Here is a 22533-nt window from a genome sequence, read left to right on the forward strand (position 1 = left end):
CCCCTTCCTGCCTCTGTGGATTGGCCTCTCCTGGACATTCTGTAGAAATGGAATCACATACTGTATGGCCTTTTGTGTCTGGCTTCTCTCACAGAGTGTGAGGTCCTCAAGCTTCATCCATGCAGCATGTGCTGGAGTGTAATTTTTTTTTGGTGGCAAAATATATATAATACAAAATTTTCCATTTAACCTCAACAAATGCTTTTCGATCCACCCGTGACAGCAGGGATTCTCAACCCGGGGTCTAGGAAACCTAAGGTAACTACAGGCACACCTGTCATTGTCATTTTCAGGGGATCAGGGCAGGGCAGGGCAGGAGGCCACAGCTTTCATCTGACTCTAAATTGTGAGAAGGCAAGGGGGAATCAGCATGACTGCCCACCCTGGGAACCCGGGGAGGGCTGTGGGCCTCTCTCCCTGTCACACCTGAGACCTGGCAGAAGCAGTAATGTCGGCTGCCGACCATCTGCAGAGCTAGGCTCTAATCCCTAGTCCCCAGCCCCAGGGACCCCAGCCTGTCCTTCCCAGATCTGAGTTTCTCAACAGCAGCAGTTTTTAAGAGATGGGGTCTCATTGTATTGCCCAGGCTGGTCTCCAACTCCTGGGCTCAAGTGATCCTCCCGAAGTGCTGGGATTACAGGTGTGATCCTGGCCAACAGCAGCGCTTTTGACATTTGAGGCTGGATTATTCTCTACAGTGAAGTCATTCTGGGCACTGCAGGGTGCTGAGCAGTGTCCTTGGCCTCCACCCACTCCATGCCAGGAGCTCCCCCAAGTGGTGACAACCACAGATGTCCTCGGACATCACCCAGTGTCTCCCGGGGTCAAAATCTGCCCTCTTGGAGAACCACTGCCCTGGGCTGCCTGGGTTTTGGTGTCTGTATGAGTCATGCTGTGGGGCATTCTTCCCAGGAGCTGTGTTTTTGCTGGCTCAGCTCCTGAAACCACGATGTGGCAGATTGTTGCCAAAATGTCTTCATCCTTCATCCACCCTTATATCCATGCCCTTCCCACCATGTCCTTGCTACTCTTCTAGTCCAGAAGTGGAGACCACTCTCCCGGCCCTTGCATCTGGGCTTCCTTGTGCCCTGCCTTGGACAGTTGGCTGCAGTGGAAGTGACGTTGTGACTGCCCTGAGCCCAAGCTTAAAAGGCCTTGCCTGCATCTGCTCCATCTTGTGGTGGGACCCTGCCTGGTGAAGGACCCAAGGCTGGCCTGCCGGAGGAGGAGATACAAGAAGAGCCACAGTGCCCCATCCAACAGGTAGCTGCTCTCCAGGGGCAGAGAAGCCCAGCCATGGTCAGGAGAGCCACCTAGCTGAGGCCCACCTCCACCAGGATTGCCACCCAGCTGAACCCCACCTCAGCCAGGAAAGCCACCCAGCTGAGCCCCGCCTCAGCCAGGAGAGCCACCCAGCTGAGCCCCACCTGGCCAGGAGAGCCACCTAGCTGAGCCCCACCTCCGCCAGGATTGCCACCCAGCTGAACCCTGCCTTGGCCAGAAGAGCCACCCAGCTGAGCCCCTCCTGGCCAGGAGAGCTGCCCAGCTGATCCCCACCTGCAGAATCACAAGTGAAATAAATGATTGTTGCTTTGAGTCAGAGGTCAACAGACCTTTTCTGTAAAGAGCCACATAGTGAATATCTTTGAAAATTTGTGAGCCACACCGTGTCTGTCACATTAGTGAACCCTGCCATTGTATCGCAAGATGAGCCATGGACAATGCGTCATCCAGTGGGCTTGGCTGTGTGCCAATAAAGCTTTATTTTTTGGACACTGAAATGTGAATTTCATGTAATTTTTCACATGCCATGAAGTATTATTACCCTTTTAACTTTTTCCAGTCACTTAAAAGTATAAAAACCATTCTTAGCTTGGGACTGTACAAAAATAGGCAGGCCGGATTTGGCCATACATGGCTGACTCCATTTTAAAAACCTTTCTGTCCCTTCCTTCCTCCCTTAAATTCTGGGCTCTGCCAGGCTATGGTCTCCCCTGAAAGTGGGTGTGAGACCCATGAAGATGTGGGCTGCCCCATTGGAGACAAAGCCCATGCTCCACTTCCTTGTGTAAGTGTGCTTAGTGGAATGGAACAGCAGTGTGTGCATGCCCATGTGTGTGCATGCATTTGCATGTGTTGGTGGCTTCTGGGGTCACAAGCAATGACTTGAGATGAGGCAGGCCAAGTGTTCCCTTCCTGAGTCATGGTCACTGTGTTGGTCACAGTCACCAAACATGTATTACTCTTGGCTGTTCCCAGGCCCTGTTTTAGGTGTTTGTAAAGCCCTACACTGCTGAGAGCTGGCTTTGTCTGTGCTTTCCTGCAGGTGACATGATGGTGCATGTGTTCTGTCCCCCTGTCCATCACCCCCTATAGTTCTGGCCCCTGTGTGTCTCGCGTCCTTAACGGGCCTTCCCTCTAACTGCTCCCCTCCCCTGTCTTGGTCGGCTGGGCTGCCCTAACAGTATCACAGACAGGGGCTTAAACAAAATTTATTTTCTCCCTGTTCTGGAGGCCAGAAGTGTGAGATCAAGGTGCCAGCAGGGGGTGGTTTCTGGTGAGGGCTCTCTCCTTGGCTTGCAGATGGCCACCTCCTCACAGCATCCTCCTGTGGCTTTTTCTCTGTCCATGTGTACCCCCGGTGTCTCGTTCTCTTTTTTTTGTTTGTTTTTTTAAAGAGTGCCCTGTCACCCAGGTTGGAGTGCAGTGGTGAGATCACAGATCACTGCAGCCTCAATCTCCTGAGCTTAATCGAGCTTCCCACCTCAGCCTCCCAAGTATCCACAGGCGCACAGTGTGGTTTTTTTTTTTGTATGTTTGTTTTTTGTTGTTGTTTTTCCGTAGAGATGGGATCTCAGTATGTTGCCTAGGCTGATGTCGAACTCCTGGGCTGAAGTGATCCTCCTGCTTCAGCCTCCCAAAGTGCTGGGATTAGAGGTGTGAGCCACTGTGCCCAGCCTCTTCCTTTTCTTATAAGGACCCCAGTTCTGTTCAGATCAGTCCCCACCTGATGACGTCATATAACCTTCATTCCCTCCCTGAAGGCCTCATCTCCAAATACAGTCATGTTGGGGTTAGGGCTTCAACATAAGAATTGGGGGCGGGGGGACATAATTCAGGCCAAAGCTTGTCATGAGATGCCCAGGTGGCTCCTTGTGGCTGAGGATAAAACCCAGGTTCTGCCTGGCACTGGAGAGCCCTGAGCTGCCTCCCACCACCCCTCACCCTGGTAACCTCTGTCCCTCAGCACCCAGGACAGTCACCCCACCAGCCCTCCTCATTTCTCCCGCGATCCTCTCAGCGAGCCTCTGCTCTTTGAAATCCCAGGCACCCTTCCCCGGGCCTTTTCCAGCCTCTGGGGGAGCCTCCGGGGTCTTCAGAGCAGTTGGCATGCCCCTCCTTCTCCCAGAGGGTGCCTGGGTTTCCCTGCCTCACCCCCCGCCTCTCTGGTATTTGTGTAGGAGAGAGACTCCATTCCTGCCATCAGACAACAGAGCAGCGGGACAGGGTGGTGACCTCCGGCGAGGTCAAGGGTATCTCGGCTGATGTCACCCTGACCCTGTAGCCCTCACGGGTCCTCAGTCTGCTCCCAGCTGTGATGTTCACAGGGTGTAACACTGAAACCAGTGGGAGTTGCCCTGCAGGTCAGCAGGGATGCTGAGACCCACCCTCAGCCAGCGGATGTCCAGCCATCTGCAAGTTGGTCGCGCATCCGTCCTCCCTGTGCCCTGGCTCAGTGGATTCCAAACTGTAGCGTGCCTGAGCGTTGCTGTTCAGGGTTGTCTACGAGAAGAGCTGTTCTTTTTCAGTCACTGTCTTCATGGTGCTGACTCAAGCCTGACTCCAAGTCAGAGGCTAGCCCACAACGTCCTGGGGATCCTTCCAGAGTATGGGCTGGACCAGGCGGGAAGGCCTTCGGCTCTGTCCACCTGCACAAGGCTATGCCCTGGCATTGAGCTTGTCCTAGACCATCGGTTCTTAACTGGGCAGAGTCTGGGAACGTTTGTCATTGTCACAACTTGGGGGAGCTCCTGGCATGGAGTGGGTGGAGACTGGGGACGCTGCTCAACACCCTTCAGGGCCCTGAACGGCCCCACCCCAGAGAACAATGTTGTCCCAAATGTCAGCAGTGCCTGAGTTGGAAAGCTCTGCTCTCTGCTGCATGGGCTGTCTGATCTCCACCATGGAGCCAGTTCACCAACCAGCCTCCTCCACTGTCCTCTTAGGTAGGGCGTCTGCCAGGTGGAGACAAAACTGTGCGGAGGCACAGCAGGAGCAGATAGAGAAAGCCCCACAGGTTCCTGCTCCTTCCTTGGCGTCCTGGGCTGAAGGACTCCACTCAGCCTTCCACCTGAGGTTCACTTGCCCCACAGCCCTCTGCTGGTGCTGCTCAGCATGCCTGGGCCTCCAGGTTGGAGGGGCAAAGGTCTCAGGACCCAGGGAAGCCAGAGAAGAATGGAGCTTCCTCCCCAGAAAGCTACTCACGATTTACTATCGAGTACTGAACGCTTTGTGTTTTTGTTTGTTTGGTTTTTGTTTTGTTTTGAGACAGAGTCTCACTCTGTCACCCAGGCTGGAGTGCAGTGGCGTGATCTCGGCTCACTGCAAGCTCCGCCTCGCGGGTTCATGCCATTCTCCTGCCTCAGCCTCCTGAGTAGCTGGGACTACAGGTGCCTGCCACCATGCCCGGCTAATTTTTTTGTATTTTTAGTAGAGACGGGGTTTCACTGTGTTAGCCAGGATGGTCTCGATCTCCTGACCTCGTGATCCGCACCCCCTTGGCCTCCCAAAGTGCTGGGATTACAGGTGTGAGCCACCACGCCCGGCCTAACACTTTGTGTTTTTAAGAAATGGGGTCTTGCTCTGTGTCCCAGGCTGGAGTGCAGTGGTGTGATCTCAACCTACTGGGCTCAAGAAATCCTCCTGCCTCAGCCTCCTGAGGAGCTGGGACTTCAGGCGTGCACCACCATGCCTGGCTAATTTTTCTATTTTGTAGGGATGGAGTCTTGCTATGTTGCCCAGGCTGGTCTCAAACTCCTGGGCTCAAGCGATCCTCCCATCTTGGCCTCCCAAATTGCTGGCATTACAGGTGTGAGACACCACACCTGGTCATGAAAGCTTTTTTTTGAGATGGAGTTTTGCTCTTATTGCCCAAGCTGGAGTGCAATGGCACAGTCTCAGGTCACTGCAACCTCCACCTCCCCGGTTCAAGTGATCCTCCTGTCTCAGCCTCCCAAGTAGCTGGGATTACAGGCGCCCACCACCATGCCCGGCTAATTTTTGCATTTTTAGTAGAGATGGGCTTTCACCATGTTGGCCAGGCTGGTCTCGAACTCCTGACCTCAGGTGATCCGCCTGCCTCAGCCTCCCAAAGTACTGGGATTATAGACGTGAGCCACTGTGCCCGGCCATGAAAGCTTTTTATACAAAAGAGGCAGCAGGTCTCAGTCCAAAGGGCTCTAGAGCTGCGATCGTACTTGGATTTCCCTGCCCCTGCACTGTAGCTTGGGCCGATCATACCGTCTTGTTAAGCCTTGTAGATTGTACAAAACCAAAGAGAGGGCCTGTGGGTGTCCTCCCAGTCTCCATCCCATCCTGTCTCCTGGCCATCTTGGTTTGGACTCCATCCCTCTCCTGTATGTCTCAGGAGAGGGTGGTCCTGGCTGCAGGAGTAGATCCTGATGATTCTAGATCAGCTCTCCTGGCCTCTTTGCCGTTGACTCTTAGTGGCCTGTGGGTGGTGTAGGGCTCAGGCAGGACAAGAGGCCACTCTAGAATAAACCTCAGAGCATTGCTTTAATGGTGAAAGATTGGAAACAACGTGAGGTGGTCTAGAAATAGGTCTGCAAATTGTTCCCTACGCCTTCCTTCAAAAGGTGAGGCCTGAGCCTCTCGCCATGTGTGCAGGTCAGATTCAGTGATTCGCTTCTAATTAATGGAATGTGGCAGAAGTTATGCTATATGATTCCTTTTTACAAATATTCTTATTTTCAAAAAATACTTTTTTTTTTTTTTTGAGAAGGAGTCTTGCTCTGTTCCCAGGCTGGAGTGCAGTGGCGCAATCTCAGCTCACTGCAACCTCTGCCTCCTGGGTTCAAGTGATTCTCCTGCTTCAGCCTCCTTAGTAGCTGCGATTACAGGCACGTGCCACCACACCTGGCTAATTTTTGTGTTTTTAGCAGAGATGGGCTTTCACCATGTTGGCCAGGCTGGTCTAGAACCCCTGGGCTTACGTGATCCTCCTGCCTCCGCCTCCCAAGTAGTTGGGATTACAGGTGTGAGCCACCTCCCTGCCCCCGGCTCTATGAAATGATTCCTGAAGCTGCATCATAACAAGGACAACTTTCACCTGCTGTGTGTGCCTCCCTCTCCCCTGCTCTCCCTCATATCCCTTGCTCTGGAGGAAGCTGGCCGCCATGTTGTGAGGACACGCAAGCCGTGCGAGGAAAGGCCCGCATGGGAGGGACAAGGACTGCCACCAACAATCAGCACCGACTTGCCAACCCTGGGAGGAAGGCATCTTGGAAGCAGATCCTGCTGCCCGCCGCTGACCTCTTATTGGCAACCTCATAAAAGGCCCCAAGCCAGAACCCACCGAAGCCCGTCCCAAATTCCTGATCCACAGACACAGTGTTTAAAGCCTCGTTGTTCTGTGGGGTTAATCTATTACTCAGCAGGAGATAACTAATACATAGTATAAATGTCCACCAATAGGATAATAGGCGAATGAATTGTGATATTTTCAAAGTAAACAGTCTTTTCCGTAGATGCATGCTCTGCTTATGTAATTAAGGAAAACAGGTGAATGAATTGTGACATTTCAAACAAGTAAACAATTGTTCTTCTTTTAGAAGCACATTCCGAGTAAGGAAAATGGGAAAAAGGTGAATGAATCGGGACAGTTTCAGACAAGTAAACAGTCTTTTTTTTTAAGATGCATGTTCTGCTTATGTAACTAATCAGTCTTTACATTTGGGAGGCCCAGGGCAGAAGTACAGATGGAAGCCTGCCTACCATATGTCTACATATTTTAGCATTATCAACTAAGCTCGCTAAAGTTAAATACAGTATGTTCTGTCCCACTCACCAGGACAAACATACCTTTCTAACAACATACACAAAAACTGTGTGGTGCTGTGGTTTTTCGAGTCGGCAAAACATCAAAGATGGCTGGATTTAATTAGCCGACCTTCCCTATCCATGGGTTCCACATCTGTGGATTCAACCAACTGCCGATCAAAAATATTTGGAAAAATGGGCCAGGCGCAGTGGCTCACGCCTGTAATCCTAGCACTGTGGGGGGCTGAGGCGGGTGGATCACCTAAGGTCAGGCGTTCAAGAACAGCCTGGCCAACATGGTGAAACCCCGTCTCTACTAAAAATACAAAAATTAGCCTGGGCGTGGCAGGCACCTCTAATTGCAGCTACCCGGGAGGCTGAGGAAAGGAAAATCGCTTGAACCTGGGAGGCAGAGGTTGCAGTGAGCTGAGATCATGCCATTGCACTCCAGCCTGGGCGACAGAGGGAGACTCTGTCTCATATATATATATATATATATATATATATATATACACGCACACACATATATACACACATATATACACATATATATGTGTGTATATATATACATATATACACACATATATACACATATATGTGTATATATATACATATATACATATATATGTGTGTATATATATATATACACACACACACACACACATATACATATATATATATTTGGAAAAATGGTCAGATGTGGGTGCACACCTGTAGTCGCAGCTACTGGAGAGGCTGAGGTGGGAGGGTCACCTGATCCCAAGAGTTTGAGACCAACCTAGGCAAAAGAGCAAGACCTCGTCTCTACTAAAAATTAAAAAAAATTAGCTGGACATGGTCACATGTGCCTATAGCCTCAACTACTCAGGAGGCTCAGATGGGAGGAATGCGTGAGCGCAGAAATTTGAGGCTGCAGTGAGCTATGATCACGCTGCTGCCCTCCAGCTGGGAGTCTGGAGTGAGAACCTGTCTCTAGAAATATAAAATAAAATAAAATAAAATAAAATACTTGGAAAAATCCACAAAATTTCAAAAAGCAAAGCTTAAATTTGCCACACACCAAGTACCGTGTTGAATCCACACAAATGAAGTAATGTGCAGGCATTGCGTTAGGTGTCAAGTAATCTAGGGATGATTTAATGTATACAGGAAGCTATGTGCACATTCTACAGCTTTTTATATCTTGTATTTATCTATTTTAGTAGAGGCGGGGTTTCACCCTGTTGGTCAGGCTGGTCTCGAACTCCTGACCTCAGGTGATCCACCAGCCTCAGCCTCTCAAAGTGCTGGGATTACAGGTGTGAGCCACCACGCCAGGCCACTACACCCTTCTATATCAGGGTCTTGAGCATCCGAAGATTTTGGCATCCACTGGGGGGTCCTGGAACTAATCTCCCACGGACATCCAGAGGCGACAGTATTTTTGTGCATGTCTGGGCATTCTGTCGATGGGCTGGTGATGTTTGGATGTCTTAAATAAAATGAAAACATACTCATCCATAAATAATTATATGTTCCATAACATTTATTTTCTGTGCCTTAATTTCAGCATTAATGATGTTTGTGTAATTAAGATTTCTATATAGGCCAGGTGCAGTGGCTCACACCTGTAATCCCAGTACTTTGGGAGGCTGAGGTGGGCAGATCACCTGAGGTCAGGAGTTCGAGACCAGCCTGGCCAATATGGCGAAACCATCTTTATTAAAAATACAAAAATTAGCCAGGCATGGTGGCACATGCTTTTAGTCCCAGCTACTTAGGAGGCTGAAGCTGGAGAATCACTTGAACCTGGGGGGCAGAGGTTGCAGTGAGCCAAGATTGTGCCACTGCACTCCAGCCTCGGTGACAGAGCAAGACTCTGTCTCAGAAAAAAAAAAAAAAAAGAAAGAAAAAGATTTCCATATCATTTGAGTGTGTTATGGACATGGCCTGAAGCAGCCATCAGGGGCTGAATCCGCGCCCTTCTCCCACACATCCCTGTGTTGAAGTGCTAACCCTCAGTACCTCTGAATATGCCTGGATTTGGAGATAGGGTCTTGACTTATTTTTAGTTTTTTCCTTTTCTTTTCTTTTTTTTTGGAGACAGGATCTCACTCTGTTTCCCAGGCTGGAGTGCAGTGGTGTGATCATGGCTCACTGTAGCCTTGACCTCCTGGGCTCAAGTGATCCTCCTTCCTCAGCCTCCGGAGTAGCTGGAAGTACAGGTGCACACCACCACGCCTGGCTAATTTTGTGTGTGTGTGTGTAAAGATGGGGTTTTGTCATGTTGCCCAGGCTGGTCTCAAACTCCTGGGCTCAAGCAGTCCTCCTGCCTCAGCCTCCCAAAGTGCTGGGATTACAAAGGTGTGACCTTGTAGGGACCATGTTGCAGTTTTACCTTTTCTTTTTTCTTTTTTTAAAATTTTCTTCTTTAATAGAGATAGGGTAGCCCTGTGTTGCCCAGGCTGGCCTCAAACTCCTGGGGTCAAGCCATCTTCCTGCCTCAGCCTCCCAAAGTGCTGGGATTCCAGGTGTGAGGCACCATGACTGGGCCCCCTTTATACTTTTGTAATAAAATTTTTTTTCTCTTGTGGAGACAGGGTCTCACTATGTTGCCCAGTCTAGGGTGCAGTTGGAGAGCCAGGGTCTTTGAAGAGGGAATTAAGTTGAAATGAATTCAACTTAATCAATTTAGCCCAATGCAGAATGGGCCCTAATCCAATCTGACTGGGATCCCTACAAGAAAAGGAGATTAGAACACAGACACGCATGGAGGGACAAGCACACGAGGACACAGGGCAAAGACCGCCGTCTGCAAGCCACAGAGGGACCAGACCTGCCGACACCTTCATCTAGGACATCCAGGCTCCAGAACTGTGAGAGAATAAATAAGTCTCTGTTCCTGAAGCCACCCAGCTGTGGTACTTGGCCATGGCCACCTGGGGCAACCCTGCAGCCTCCTTTCCCAATCAGGGTTCTGCCTGGAAACTGCAGAGCACAGACGCTGACTGCAGAGACTGAGTCTCCGGAGGGGTGGACCACAGGGAGCTCCATTCCAGACTCCAGGGAGGGAGAGGAATTCCTTCCCCACGTGGAGGCCTCTGGGTACCAGGCCTCGTTCTCTGCTGGAACCCCAATTGAGAAAGACTCATCTAAAGGATTCAACCACAAGACGCCATTAAACTACAAATTTGCAAAAATTAAATATGTCTTCATCGTAAATGCAGTTTAAATATAAAACATTGGGCTGGGCGCAGTGGCTCACACATGTAATCCCAGCACTTTTGGAGGCCGAGGCGGGTGGATCACTTGAGGTCAGGAGTTCGAGATCAGCCTGGCCAACATGGTGGAAACCCCGTCTCTACCAAAAATACAAAAATTAGCCAGGTGTGGTGGCAGGTGCCTGTAATCCCAGATACTCCAGAGGCCAAGACAGGAGAATCACTTGAACCCGGGAGGTGGAGGTTGCAGTGAGCTGAGATCACACCACTGCACTCCAGTGTGGGTGACAGAGCGAGACTCTGTCTCAAAAAAAAAAAAAAAAGTAAAACATTGAAAAGTTAACTTCATTTGTATGTTTTTTTAAAAGTTACTTTCCTATAATATTCAGAAATTTCTATTAACATTAAAAGGCAAGATAGATGGGTGGAGAGGGGAAGTGATTGGTAGTGGATATGAAGTTTCTTTGCTTTTTATTATGATAAAATCTAGATAACATAAAATTGACCAGTTTTACTGTTTTATTAATAAGTGCATAGTTCAGTGGCATTAAGCACATTCACGTGGTTGGGCAGCCGTCACCACCATCCATCTCCAGAACTTTCTCATCTTCCCAAACTGAAGCTCTGTCCCTGTGAAACACTCACTCCCCTTCCCCTCCGCAGCCCCTGGCACCCCTCCATCTTACTTTCTGTCTCTGTGAATCTGACACCTCTAGGGACCTCCTAGGAGTGGAACCACACAGGATTTGTCCTTCTGTGCCTGGCTTCTCTCACTGAGCGTGACGTCCTCACGGTTCATCTACCCTGTAGCCGATGTCAGGACTTGTTTTCTTTTCCTTTTTTTTTTTTTTTTGAGACGGAGTCTCGCTCTGTCGCCCAGACTGGAGTGCAGTCGCGTGATCTCGGCTCACTGCAAGCTCCGCCTCCCGGGTTCACGCCATTCTCCTGCCTCAGCCTCCTGAGTAGCTGGGACTACAGGCACCCGCTACCATGCCTGGCTAATTTCTTTTTGTATTTTTAGTAGAGACACGGTTTCACCGTGTTAGCCAGGATGGTCTCGATCTCCTGACCTCGTGATCCGCCTGACTCGGCCTCCCAAAGTGCTGGGATTACAGGCGTGAGCCACCGCGCCCGGCCAGGACTTGTTTTCTCTTTAAAGCCAAGTCATATTTCATTGTGTGGATGGACCATGTTATGTTCATTCATTCAGTTTTTTTCAGACAGTCTTGCTCTGTCTCCCAGGCTGGAGTGCAGTGGTGCAATCGCAATTCACTGCAACCTCTGCTTCCTGGGTTCAAGCAATCCTCCCAACTCAGCCTCCTGGGTAGCTGGGATTACAGGCACGCCCCACCAGGCCCAGCTATTTTTTGTATTTTTAGTAGAGACGGGGGTTTCACCATGTTGGCCAGGCTGGTCTCGAACTCCTGACCTCAAGTGATCCGCCCACCTCGGCCTCCCGAAGTGCTGGGATCACAGGCGTGAGCCACCGCACCCAGCCCATTTATCCACTGATGGACGGTTGGGTTGCTCCTACCTTTTAGCCACTGTGAACAGTGCTGCTGTGAACATTGCTGTAAAATACCTTCTTGAGCCTCTGCTTTCTTTTCCTTTGAGTAGAAACCTAGGAGTGGAATTGCTAGGTCATGAGATAATTCTAGATTTAACTTTCGAGCAACTGCCAGACTGTTTCCACAATGGCTGCACCATTACATCTTCCCTTCTGCTGGGGTTTCATTGTGGGGTCATGAAATGTTCTGAAATGGGCCAGGCACGGTGGCTCACACCTGTAATCCCAGCACTTTGGGATGCCAAGGCAGGTGGATCACCTGTGGTCAGGAGTTCAAGACCAGCATGACCAACATGGTGAAACCCCGTCTCTACTAAAAATACAAAAAATTAGCTGGGTTTGGTGGCGTACACCTGCAATCCCAGCTACTCGAGAGGCTGAGGCAGGAGAAGCACTTGGACCCTGGGGGCGGAGATTGCAGTGAGCTGAGATCGTGCCCCTGCACTCCAGCCAGGACCACAAAAACAAAACTCCGTCTCAAAAAAAAAAAAAAAGAAAAGAAAAGAAAAAAAAATGTTCTGAAATGCATTGAAGTGACAATTGTACAACTCTGTGAATATACTAAAAACCACTACATTTTATACTTTAAATGGCTGAATTCTACAGGAAATGAATTACATCTCAATAAAGCTGTTATTTTTTCAGGCAAAATGGAAAAGATAATGTAATGACTCAAGTTTTTATATCAAAATTATATACAGCTACAGGGTTTCTTTGCTTTAAAAATTGAATTGCATGCTGTCTAACATTTTCCAAACATCAATTTGCAATTCTAATGCCCAGGGTCTCTCTGGTTGCTGTGGTAGGGTTACTCTGGCCAGGCGCAGTGACTCACGCCTGTAATTCCTGTGCTTTGGGAAGCCGAGGCGGGCGGATCACTTGAACTCATGAGTTCAAGACCAGCCTGGCCAACACAGCAAGACCCCCATCTCTACAAAAAATAAAAAAATTAGCTAGGCATGGTGGTGCACGCCTGTAGTCCCAGCTACTCGGGAGGTTGAGGTGGAAGGATCTCTTGATCCCAGGAGTTGGAGGCTGCAGTGAGGTATGATCATGCCACTGCACTCCAGCCTGGGTGACAGAGCCAGACCCTATCTCAAAAAAAGAAAAAAAAAGTCACTCTGCTTCACCTGTGACACATCAGACCTACAAGTTTAAGAGTATTATGGATTTTGGCCAGGTACAGTGGCTCACACTTGTAATCCTAGCTACTTGGGAGGCTGAGGCACGAGAATTGCTTGAAACTGGGAGGTGGAGGTTGCAGTGAGCCAAGATTGTGACACTGCGCTCCAGCCTGGGCAACAGAGTGAGACTCTGTCTCAATACAGTGTCCAGCTCTGTGGCCCAGGCTGGAGTACACTGGTGCAATCATGGCTCACTGCAGCCTCAAACTCCTGGGCTCAAGCAATCCTCCCACCTCAACTCCTGAGTAGCTGGGACTACAGGTGCACACCACACCCAGCTAATTTTTTTAAATTTTTTGTGGTGACAGGGTCTGGCTATGTCTCAAATTCCTGGGCTCAAGTAATCCTCCCACCTCAACCTCCCGAGTAGCTGGGACTACAGGCACTCCACCACACCCGGCTAATATTTTTTTTTTATTTTTTGTAGGGACAGGGTCTGGCTATGTTGCCCAGGCTGGTCTCGAACTCCTGGGCTCCAGCAGTCCTCTTGCCTTGGCCTCCCAAGGCGCTGGATTACAGGGGTGAGCCACCGCACCTGACCTGTGGATTATTTCATATTACAAAATGCTCCTCAGCTGCCCAGAACCATGCTTTGAACACACGGATCCATGGGTGCATCTGAGACCACAAATCAGACCCACAGAAGGGAAGGCCACGGCCCCATGGCCCTGCTGAGGAGTGAGGCCTCCTCTCCAAGACCCATTGCCGGCCGTGTTCCCAACAGAAGGGTTTGCGAAGGGGGTGGTCTTTCCTCGACCCTCCTTGCACCCTGAAGCCACGTTGGAGCTCTCTCTGCAGTTGGGAGGCAGAATCCTCAAACTCTGCAAGCATTCTGGCGTGGTCGCCTTTTGCCTTCATGGCATAGAGCCAGAGATGGGGCCTGGGTCTCCCGGGGCCTGAACCGTGGCCAACCTAGAGCGAACAAGGCACCGAGTCACCATGTGCTTCTTCACTCATGCACACGTGTGTGTGTGTTTGTGATCTGTGCAGTGACCGGCGTGACCTAGATCCATGCTGGCCCCCGGTCACCACTAGCCATGTGTGGCCATCAAAATCTAAATTAACTAAAATGAAACAAATTTTAAAATTTCACATTCTGTTCCTTAGCTGCACGCGCCATATTGTAAGTGCTCAGCCTGGCTTAAGCCTGTAATCCCAGCACTTTGGGAGGCTGAAGCAGGAGGATCGCATAAGGCCAGGAGTTGGAGGTCATCCTGGGCAACATAGCAAGACCCCATCTCTACCCCAAGAAAAGAAAATTAGCCTTGTGTGATGGTGCACGCCTGTGGTCCCAGCTTCTTGGGAAGCTGAGTCAGGGGGATCACTTGAGCCTGGGAGTTTTGAGGCTACAGTGAGCTATGATCACGTCACTGCACTCCAGCCTGAGCGACAGAGCAAGACCTCATATCTAAAACAATCAAGCCAGGCCCAGTGGCTCATGCCTGTAATCCCAACACTTTGGGAGGCTGAGACGGGTGCATCACCTGAGGTTGGGAGTTCAAGACCAGCCTGGCCAACATGGTGAAACCTCATCTCTACAAAAATACAAAAATTAGCCGGGCATGATGGTATGTGCCTATAATCTCAGCTACTTGGGAGGCTGAGGTGGGAGAATTGCTTGAACCCGAGGGGCAGAGGTTGCTGTGAGCCGAGATCACACCATTTCACTCCAGCGTGGGCGACAGAGCAAGACTATCTCAAAAAAAAGTAAAATAAGCAAACAAAAAAGAGCTCAGCCACATGTGGCTGGTGCTTCTGTACTGCGTGATGAAACTCTAAGATGCAGGGCCTGGGCAGAGGACCCTTTGTCCAGGTAGGAGGAGAGCGTAGGGAAGAAGGAGTTAAAATCTGTGAACTGTGTGGACTCGTATCAGTACATTTCAGACAAGGTTTGCCGGGCAAGTGAAGCAAGTTGCAGGGTGAGATGCACAATAAGAACATCATTTGACACACATGTAACTGAAAAACACAACACTGTGTTGTATAGATTCATATGGAGCCCAGGAGTTAGAGGCTGCAGTGAACTATGATGGCGCCATTGCACTCCATCCAGCCTGGGCACAAAGCGAGCCCCGTCTCTGAAACAAACAAAACCTTCAAACATATGTAGTAAAAGTCTAAGAATCATGATTAGACAAGACAGCCACCAACCCTAGGGAGGAAGAAAAAGGAATAGGATCCAGGTGGGGCTTCAATTCTCTCTATGTATTTAAACAAGAAGCTCTAACACAAATGCAGCCAAACATTAGCACTTACCTATCTCAGTGATAATGCCTTTGTTAGGTGGTTCTAGGTTTGAAATATTTTGTCATAAAAAAGAAGTCTCATCCCCAGGGAGATTAAGAGAGCTACTGATCACTGGGTTTTTTTGTTGTTGTTGTTGAGACAGAATCCTGCTCTGTCACCCAGGCTGGAGTGGAATGGAGCGATCTCAGCTCACTGCAGCCTCCGCCTCCTGGGTTCCAGTGATTCTCGTGCCTCAGCCCCCTGAGTAGCTGGGACTACAGGCACCCATCACCACGCTGGGCTCATTTTTGTATTTTTAGTAGAGATGGGGTTTCACCATGTTGGCCAGGCTGGTCTTGAACTCCTGACCTCAGGTAATCTGCCTGCCTTGGCCTCCCAAAGTGCTGGGATGACAGGCGTGAGCCACGTGCCTGGCCTGGACCACTTTCCTAATCGACTTTTTGGCCAATAAAGTCTCTGAGACTTCCAGAAGAGAAACACAAATCTCACAATGGCTGATCTGTGGAATCTGAATGGCTTCCAGGAGGACAAAGAGATACTGGCGAGGAGGGAGGAGGGTGAGGGGCTGGGGTGGTCTCCAGCAAGGGCTGTACAGCACAGCTGAGGCCACCTCTGCTCTGCCCCAGCTCCCGCATGGAACCTTCCACCTTCCTCTCTTTGGCTCATCCATTGGTGCTCAGTGCAGCCTGGATAGCACTCACTCTGTAGTTCCGTTTTTTTCACAGCCACCTATGGGAGGGAGTGTGGGAACAGGAGTACTGCCACCATCATAGTGTTCATCAGGTGTCTGCAGTCATGCTGTTCATTGAGTGTCCGTAGTCACAGTGTTCATCAAATGTATTGTCGTGATGTTCATCAAGTGTCACAGTCACAGTGTTCGAGTGTCACAGTCATGTTGTTCATCAAGTGTTAGTAGCATGGTGTTCATCAAGTGTCACAGTCACCGTGTTCATCGAGTGTCACAGTCACGGTGTTCATCGAGTGTCACAGTCACGGCGTTCATCGAGTGTCACAGTCACGGTGTCCATCGAGTGTCACAGTCACGGTGTTCATCGAGTGTCACAGTCACGGTGTTTGAGTGTCACAGTCATGTTGTTCATCAAGTGTTAGTAGCATGGTGTTCATCGAGTGTCATGGTCACGGTGTTCACCGAGTGTCACAGTCACGGTGTTCATCGAGTGTCACAGTCATGGTGTTCATCGAGTGTCCACAGTCATGGTGTTTGAGTGTCACAGTCAAGGTGTCCATCGGCTGTCCCATAGTCACGGTGTTCATCAAGTTCCACAGTCACAGTGTTCATCGAGTGTCACGGTCATGGTGTTCATTGAGTGTCACGGTCATGGTGCTCATTGAGTGTCACGGTCATGGTGTTTATTGAGTGTCACGGTCATGGTGTTCATCGAGTGTCACGGTCATGGTGTTCATCGGGTGTCTGTGTCATGGTGTCCATCAAGTGTCCACAGTCATGGTGTTCACGAGTGTCCAGCATGTGGCTCAGGACAAGCGTGTGAAAATGCTAGAGGAATGAATGCTTGAACCCGGGAGGCAAAGGTTGGAGTGAGCCGAGATTGCGCCACTGCACTCCAGCCTGGGTGACAGAGTGAGACTCTGTCTCAAAAAATAAAAAAAGCTGTAACTTTCATGAGTTTTTCCTGTGCCACAGGGAATGTCTCCTTGTCCCCGGCCCTGACACTGCGGATGACTCACCTGGCTGGCAGGAGTCTACGGCAGGGCCCGGTTGGGGGCCAGGTGGTATAGAGCCTCTTTGCCTTCTAATCCATTTTTCCCAAAGTGACCCTCACACCTTGTTCCTTCCCCTATGGGGTAGGAGGTTCACTTTTTAATATATACCCATAGTGGTATTGGGCTAAAACCTTTACTGATACTTTTCCCTGGCAAATGGGCTTTTAGACTCCCGAGCTGTCTACTGGGTGGCTGATATTTAGCCGAGCAAGGGGCACTGGGGTCAGAAAGATCTGGGTCTGAACCCGCCCCTGCACTTGACGTGAGCCCCTGATCCTCCTTGGCGGTTTTCTCATCTGGACTGTGGGGAGCAATGGTGCCGTACCTCCCCTGAAGCGTCAATGAGGCCCGTGGACAAAGGCCTCGGCACTACGCAAACCCTACAGAGACTCATTCTTTTTAGTGAAGAGTTCTTAGTTTAGTGCTAACTAAAGTAATTATTTTAATACTCAGGTGCACTGACTTGTTCTGTTAAAAAAAATACAGTCGGAGCCTGGGCAACATAGTGAGACCCCACCTCTACCAAAATTTTTTAAAGAATTAGCTGGGCAGGGTGGCACACTTGTGTTCTCAGCTACTCAGAGGCTGAGGCAGGGTTGCTTGAGCTTGGGAAGTTGAGGCTGCAGTGGGCTGTGATCGTAGCACTGAACTTCAGCCTGGGTGGCAGAGCGAGACCCTTTCTCAAAAAAAAATTTTTTTTTTGTTTTTTTTGTTTTTTTTGTTTTTTTTTTTTTTGAGACGGAGTCTCTGTCGCCCAGGCTGGAGTGCAGTGGCGCAATCTCGGCTCACTGCAAGCTCCGCCTCCCGGGTTCACGCCATTCTCCTGCCTCAGCCTCTCCGAGGAGCTGGGACTACAGGCGCCCGCCACCACGCCCGGCTACCACGCCCGGCTAATTTTTTGTATTTTTAGTAGAGACGGGGTTTCACAATTTTTTTTAAAGAGAAAGTACGGTTGGCCCTCCGCATTCATGGGCGCTGCATCCATGGTTTCATCCAGCCAAGGATGGAAAATATTTGGAAAAATGATGCATCTGTACTGAACATGTATGGGGTTTTTCCTTCTCATTGTTCCCTCAACAATGCAATGTAACCGCCATTGGCATAGTGCTCACATTGTATTAGGTATCGTAAGTAATCCAGAGATGATTTACAGTGTATGCGATGATACGTTTAGGTTATATGCAAACACTATATCGTTTTATGTCAGGGACTCAAGCATCCATGGATTTTGGCATCTGAGGGGGTCCTGGAACTCAACCCTTGCAGATACTGAGGGACAGCTGTACTGTTTTTTGTTTTGTTTGTTTTGAGACAGAGTCTTTGTTGCTCAGGCTGGAGTGCAGTGGTGAGATCATAGCTCACTGCAGCCTCTACTTCCTGGGCTCAAGCCATCCTCCCACCTCAGCCTCCTGAGTAGCTGGCACTACAGGCGTGTACTAGCACACTTGTTAATTGTTTTTGTTTTTTTTTAAATTTTAGTGGAGACAAGGTCTCACTGTGTTGTCCAGGCTGGTCTCAAACTCCTGAGCTCAAGCAATCCTCCCGCCTCGGCCTCCCAAAGTGCTGAGATTACAGGCGTGAGCCACCATTAAATTCAATTTTCTGCGGCTGGTGGAGCACATAATGGGAGACTGAGGCGGGGATCTCGAGGTCAGAGATTGAGACATCCTGGTTAAACGGTGAAACCTGTCTCTATAGAAAAAAAAAAAATTACTGGTGTGCGGTATCCACTATTGGGAGGGTGTAAGCCCAGGAGAATGGTGGAACTGGGGGGATTTTGAGGCGAGTGAGTCGTGCCATGACCCATCCTTGGCAGAATAAAATCTGTTAAAAAAAAAAAAAGTTCAATTTTCTTTGAAGAATCTTGACGTGGAGAAAAAGCCCTGCCACACAAGTAGATCATTTGCAAAGCGGAACTCAGATGGGTTCGAGTCCCACCTCTGCCACTGACAGTGCCTCAGTTTCTTCATCTGTAAATTGGGTGCAATGATAGTCCCAGCATTACAGCGTTGTTGTGAGACGGTGTTAATTTGTGGAAAGTGCTTCCAGCCGTGCCCGGGCTCCTAGGAGGGTCTCCACCAAGCAGGGCAGCTCAGGTCCGGTGGTGGCTGGAACTGACACCATCAACTCAGTGCACCTGAGAACTCGCTCTAACCCCATGGAACTTGGGGTGTGTTTGTGGTTCTAGTGCCCAGCCTCCGACCCTTCCCCTGCCCACTGTGGGGGCCAGCTATACCGCACAGCCCACTCCTGGGATGGACCCTGCCACGAACCCGGCCTTTCCCCCAGCTGCCCCGGCAGGGTACGGTGGATACCAGCCCCACTCCGGCCAGGACTTCACCTACGGCAGCCGACCCCAGGAACCCGTCCCCACGGCCACCACCATGGCTACCTACCAGGTATCCAGTCCTTTCTTTGACCAGCGTTGCCGGGAAACGTGGGTCGCCTTGCATAGGTGAGAGCGGTGGGCTCCCCGCAGCTACTCCTCCCAGCCCTCTTAACCATGATCCTTCCTTCGGGACCCTTCTGCTGGCATTGCGTATCTGCAGTGGGGAGAAATCAGGGCAGAGTCGCTTCCGAAAGAATCCACTGCTGTCAGGGACAGGCTGCATGCGTACCTCCACGTCGGGGCAGTGGGGACGGTGACGGCGCACAGAGCTTTGTCCCAGCCTCAGCAGTGACTATGAAGGAGGAGGAGGGTTGCCTGGGTTGGAGGACCCCTCCCTGGCCAGGGCAGATGGCCTCAGCCACCTGGCCCCAGAGAGACCAGGACTCACCCCACCTTCCCCACGCTCCGGGTTCCTACCTTTCTAAGAGGGAGTCTGGTGTGTGGGGCACACCTGGGTCCTGACGACCCCACCTTCCCAACCGAGGCATTCAGGCTGCAGATCCAGCCGCTGTGTTCCCGCTTGGTGTCGCAAAGATGTCACCCGTGACCATGCTCCAACTCCCCAGCCCTGCCACCCACACCTCGTGCCCAGATTATGTCAGTCAATGGCATCAGAGGCCACCCTGTCACCCAAGCTCAGCACCCACCTGACCCCACCCTCTTCCTCCCCTCTCCATTTCCTGGCCAAGGCCTTAGGGGCCTCTCCCTGCAAACCCACCCTCTCCTGCTGCACTGAGCATCCTCTCGTAAATCGCAGTTGGACTCTTGGAAATTTGGGTCGGCTCCATGAGAGCTGCTGTGTCAGCCACATCCCCTGCCCCCTGCCCCCGGGCCAGGGCCTGGTCCTGGGCAGATGTTTAGGGGCCAGCGTTGCGGGAAAGGACTAAGTGCAGAGTGCAGTGTGGCCAGGGCCCATCGCACCTGCCGCCTCAGCTGCTCTCCTGCCGAAACCCCCACATAGGACAGTTACAGCTATGGACAGTCAGCAGCTGCCAGGAGCTATGAGGACAGGCCGTACTTCCAGCCTCCTGCCCTCCAGCCTGGGCACATGACAGCCACAGACTCCTGCCAGCCAGGTGAGCTATCTGCAGGGTTGGGGCTGGGAATGAGGAGACATTCCCCGCAGCACAGGAAAACCTTGGGAAAGTTACTTTTTTTTTTTTTTTTTTTTTTAGACAGAGTCTCGCTCTGTTGCCCAGGCTGGAGTGCAGTGGTGCGATCTCGGCTCACTGCAAACTCCGCCTATTGGGTTCACGCCATTCTCCTGCCTCAGCCTCCCGAGTAGCTGGGACTACAGGCGCCTGCAACCACGTCCGGCTAATTTTTTGTATTTTTAGTAGAGACGGGGTTTCACGGTACTAGCCAGGATGGTCTCAATCTCCTAACCTTGTGATCCGCCCGCCTCGGCCTCCCAAAGTGCTGGGATTACAGGCATGAGCCACCGCGCCCAGCCTGAAAGTTACATCTTTTTTTTTTTTGAGATGGAGTCTTGCTCTGTTGCCCAGGCTGGAGTGCAGTGGTGCGATCTCAGCTCACTGCACCCTCTGCCTCCTGGGTTCAAATGATCCTCCTGCCTCAGCCTCCCAAGCAGCTGGGACTACAGGCACGCACCACCATGCCTGGCTGATTTTTTATATTTTTAGTAGAAACAGGGTTTCACCATGTTAGCCAGGCTGGTTTCGAACTCCTGACATCAGGTGATCCTCCTGTCTCGGCCTCCCAAAGTGCTGGGATTACAGGCGTGAGCCACTACACCCCGTGAAAGTTACATCTTAACCATCCTAGAGGCTGGGCACGGTGGCTCATGCCTGTAATCCCAACACTTTAGGAGGCCCAAAGTGGGAGAATTGCTTGAGCCTAGGAGTTTGAGACCAGCCTGGGCAACATAGTAAGACCCCATCTCTACAAAAAATGCAGAAAAATTAGCCAGGCGTGGTGGTGTGCACCTATAGTCCCAGCTACCCAGGAGGTTGAGGTAGGAGGTTCGCCTGAGCCCAGGAACTGAGCTGCAGTGAGCTGTGATGGCACCACTGCACTCCAGCTTGGGCAGCAAAGCAAGACCCTGTTTCTAAAAAAAAAAAAAAAAAAAGGCTGGGTGCAGTGGCTCACACCTGTAATCCCAGCACTTTGGGAGGCTGAGGTAGGCAGATCATGAGGTCAGCAGTTCGAGACCATCCTGGCCAACATGGTGAAACCCCATCTCTACTAAAAATAGAAAAATTAGCCGGGCATGGTGGCGCATGCTTGTGATCCCAGCTATTCGGGAGGCTGAGGCAGGAGAATCACTTGAACCTGGGAGGTGGAGGTTGCAGTGAGCTGAGATTGCGCCACTGCACTCCAACCTGGTGACAAAGTGAGACTCCGACTCAACAACAACAATAATAATAATAATAATAATGATAATAAAAACATCCTAGATTTGCAGGTGAGCCTCAGGGCTGGCTGCTCAGATGGGCCCTGGGATCTCTGCCAGGTGTGTGGGCCTGTGAATGAGGGAAAGTGAGAACCGAAAATGCAGCTCACATTTTTTCCAAGGAAGCTTTCCCGGGGTGGCAGGCGGTGAGCTCTGTGGGTGATGGAGCCGGAGATGCAGAGGAGCTCATCTAGGGCACCCACAGCCCTCCTCCCCCATGGCAGGAGAGAGAAGCCAGGCTCTGGAAAGGAGAGGTGGGCACAAGGTCACCTGCGAGTCGTTGCCAGGACCCGGCCCAAGGCTCTGGCCTCTGGTCCTGGCTTAAGCATCTAGCGTGTTCCAGCCAGTTGAGTCTGGGGCCCATCTGCAGGTGAGGGACAGTGGGGTGGGGGTTGGCTCTGCAGAGGGCCTGTGCCTGTCCCCTAGGGACCCAAGAGGCCTGCGGGCAGCCCAGCCCCCATGGCGGTCACAGCCACACTCAGCCCCAACAGCAGGCGCCCATAGTGGAGGCCGGACAGCCAGCAAGCGCCTTGTCCTCGGGATACACCTACCCCACGGCGACAGGTGTCCAGCCCGAGTCCTCGGAGTCCATCGTGACCTCCTACCCCCCACCCTCCTACAATCCCACCCGCACCGCCTACACGGGTAAGACCAGCGTTCCTTGCCCAGGCGGTCAGCCCATCGGCCCCTGCTTCAACTCAGTGGAATCAGCATCTCCCCCGACTCATTGT

The 22533-nt window shown here is 51.0% G+C and overlaps 1 protein-coding gene across 9 annotated transcripts in view; it reads left to right on the plus strand.

The window, feature by feature from the left end:
* ZFR2 (zinc finger RNA binding protein 2) overlaps positions 1-22533 on the plus strand; it is an 82782-nt gene that overhangs the window by 16920 nt on the left and 43329 nt on the right. For 8 of the 9 annotated variants that reach the window (XR_009209997.1, XR_004252112.1, XM_058428658.1 and 5 more), the window contains exons 2-4: positions 19189-19399; positions 20351-20465; positions 22229-22447. Coding sequence is in view for 7 of the 9 variants with exons in the window: in XM_058428658.1 (XP_058284641.1) it covers positions 19189-19399; positions 20351-20465; positions 22229-22447 (545 nt within the window). In the remaining 2 variants the exon portion in view is untranslated. Of the gene's footprint in view, positions 1-1036; positions 1863-19188; positions 19400-20350; positions 20466-22228; positions 22448-22533 lie in introns of those variants that run through there. The other variant, XM_058428660.1, reaches the window with a different exon arrangement.

This window comes from Hylobates moloch, unplaced genomic scaffold (assembly GCF_009828535.3).
Source record: "Hylobates moloch isolate HMO894 unplaced genomic scaffold, HMol_V3 SCAFFOLD_15, whole genome shotgun sequence".
NCBI classification, from domain to species: domain Eukaryota; kingdom Metazoa; phylum Chordata; class Mammalia; order Primates; family Hylobatidae; genus Hylobates; species Hylobates moloch.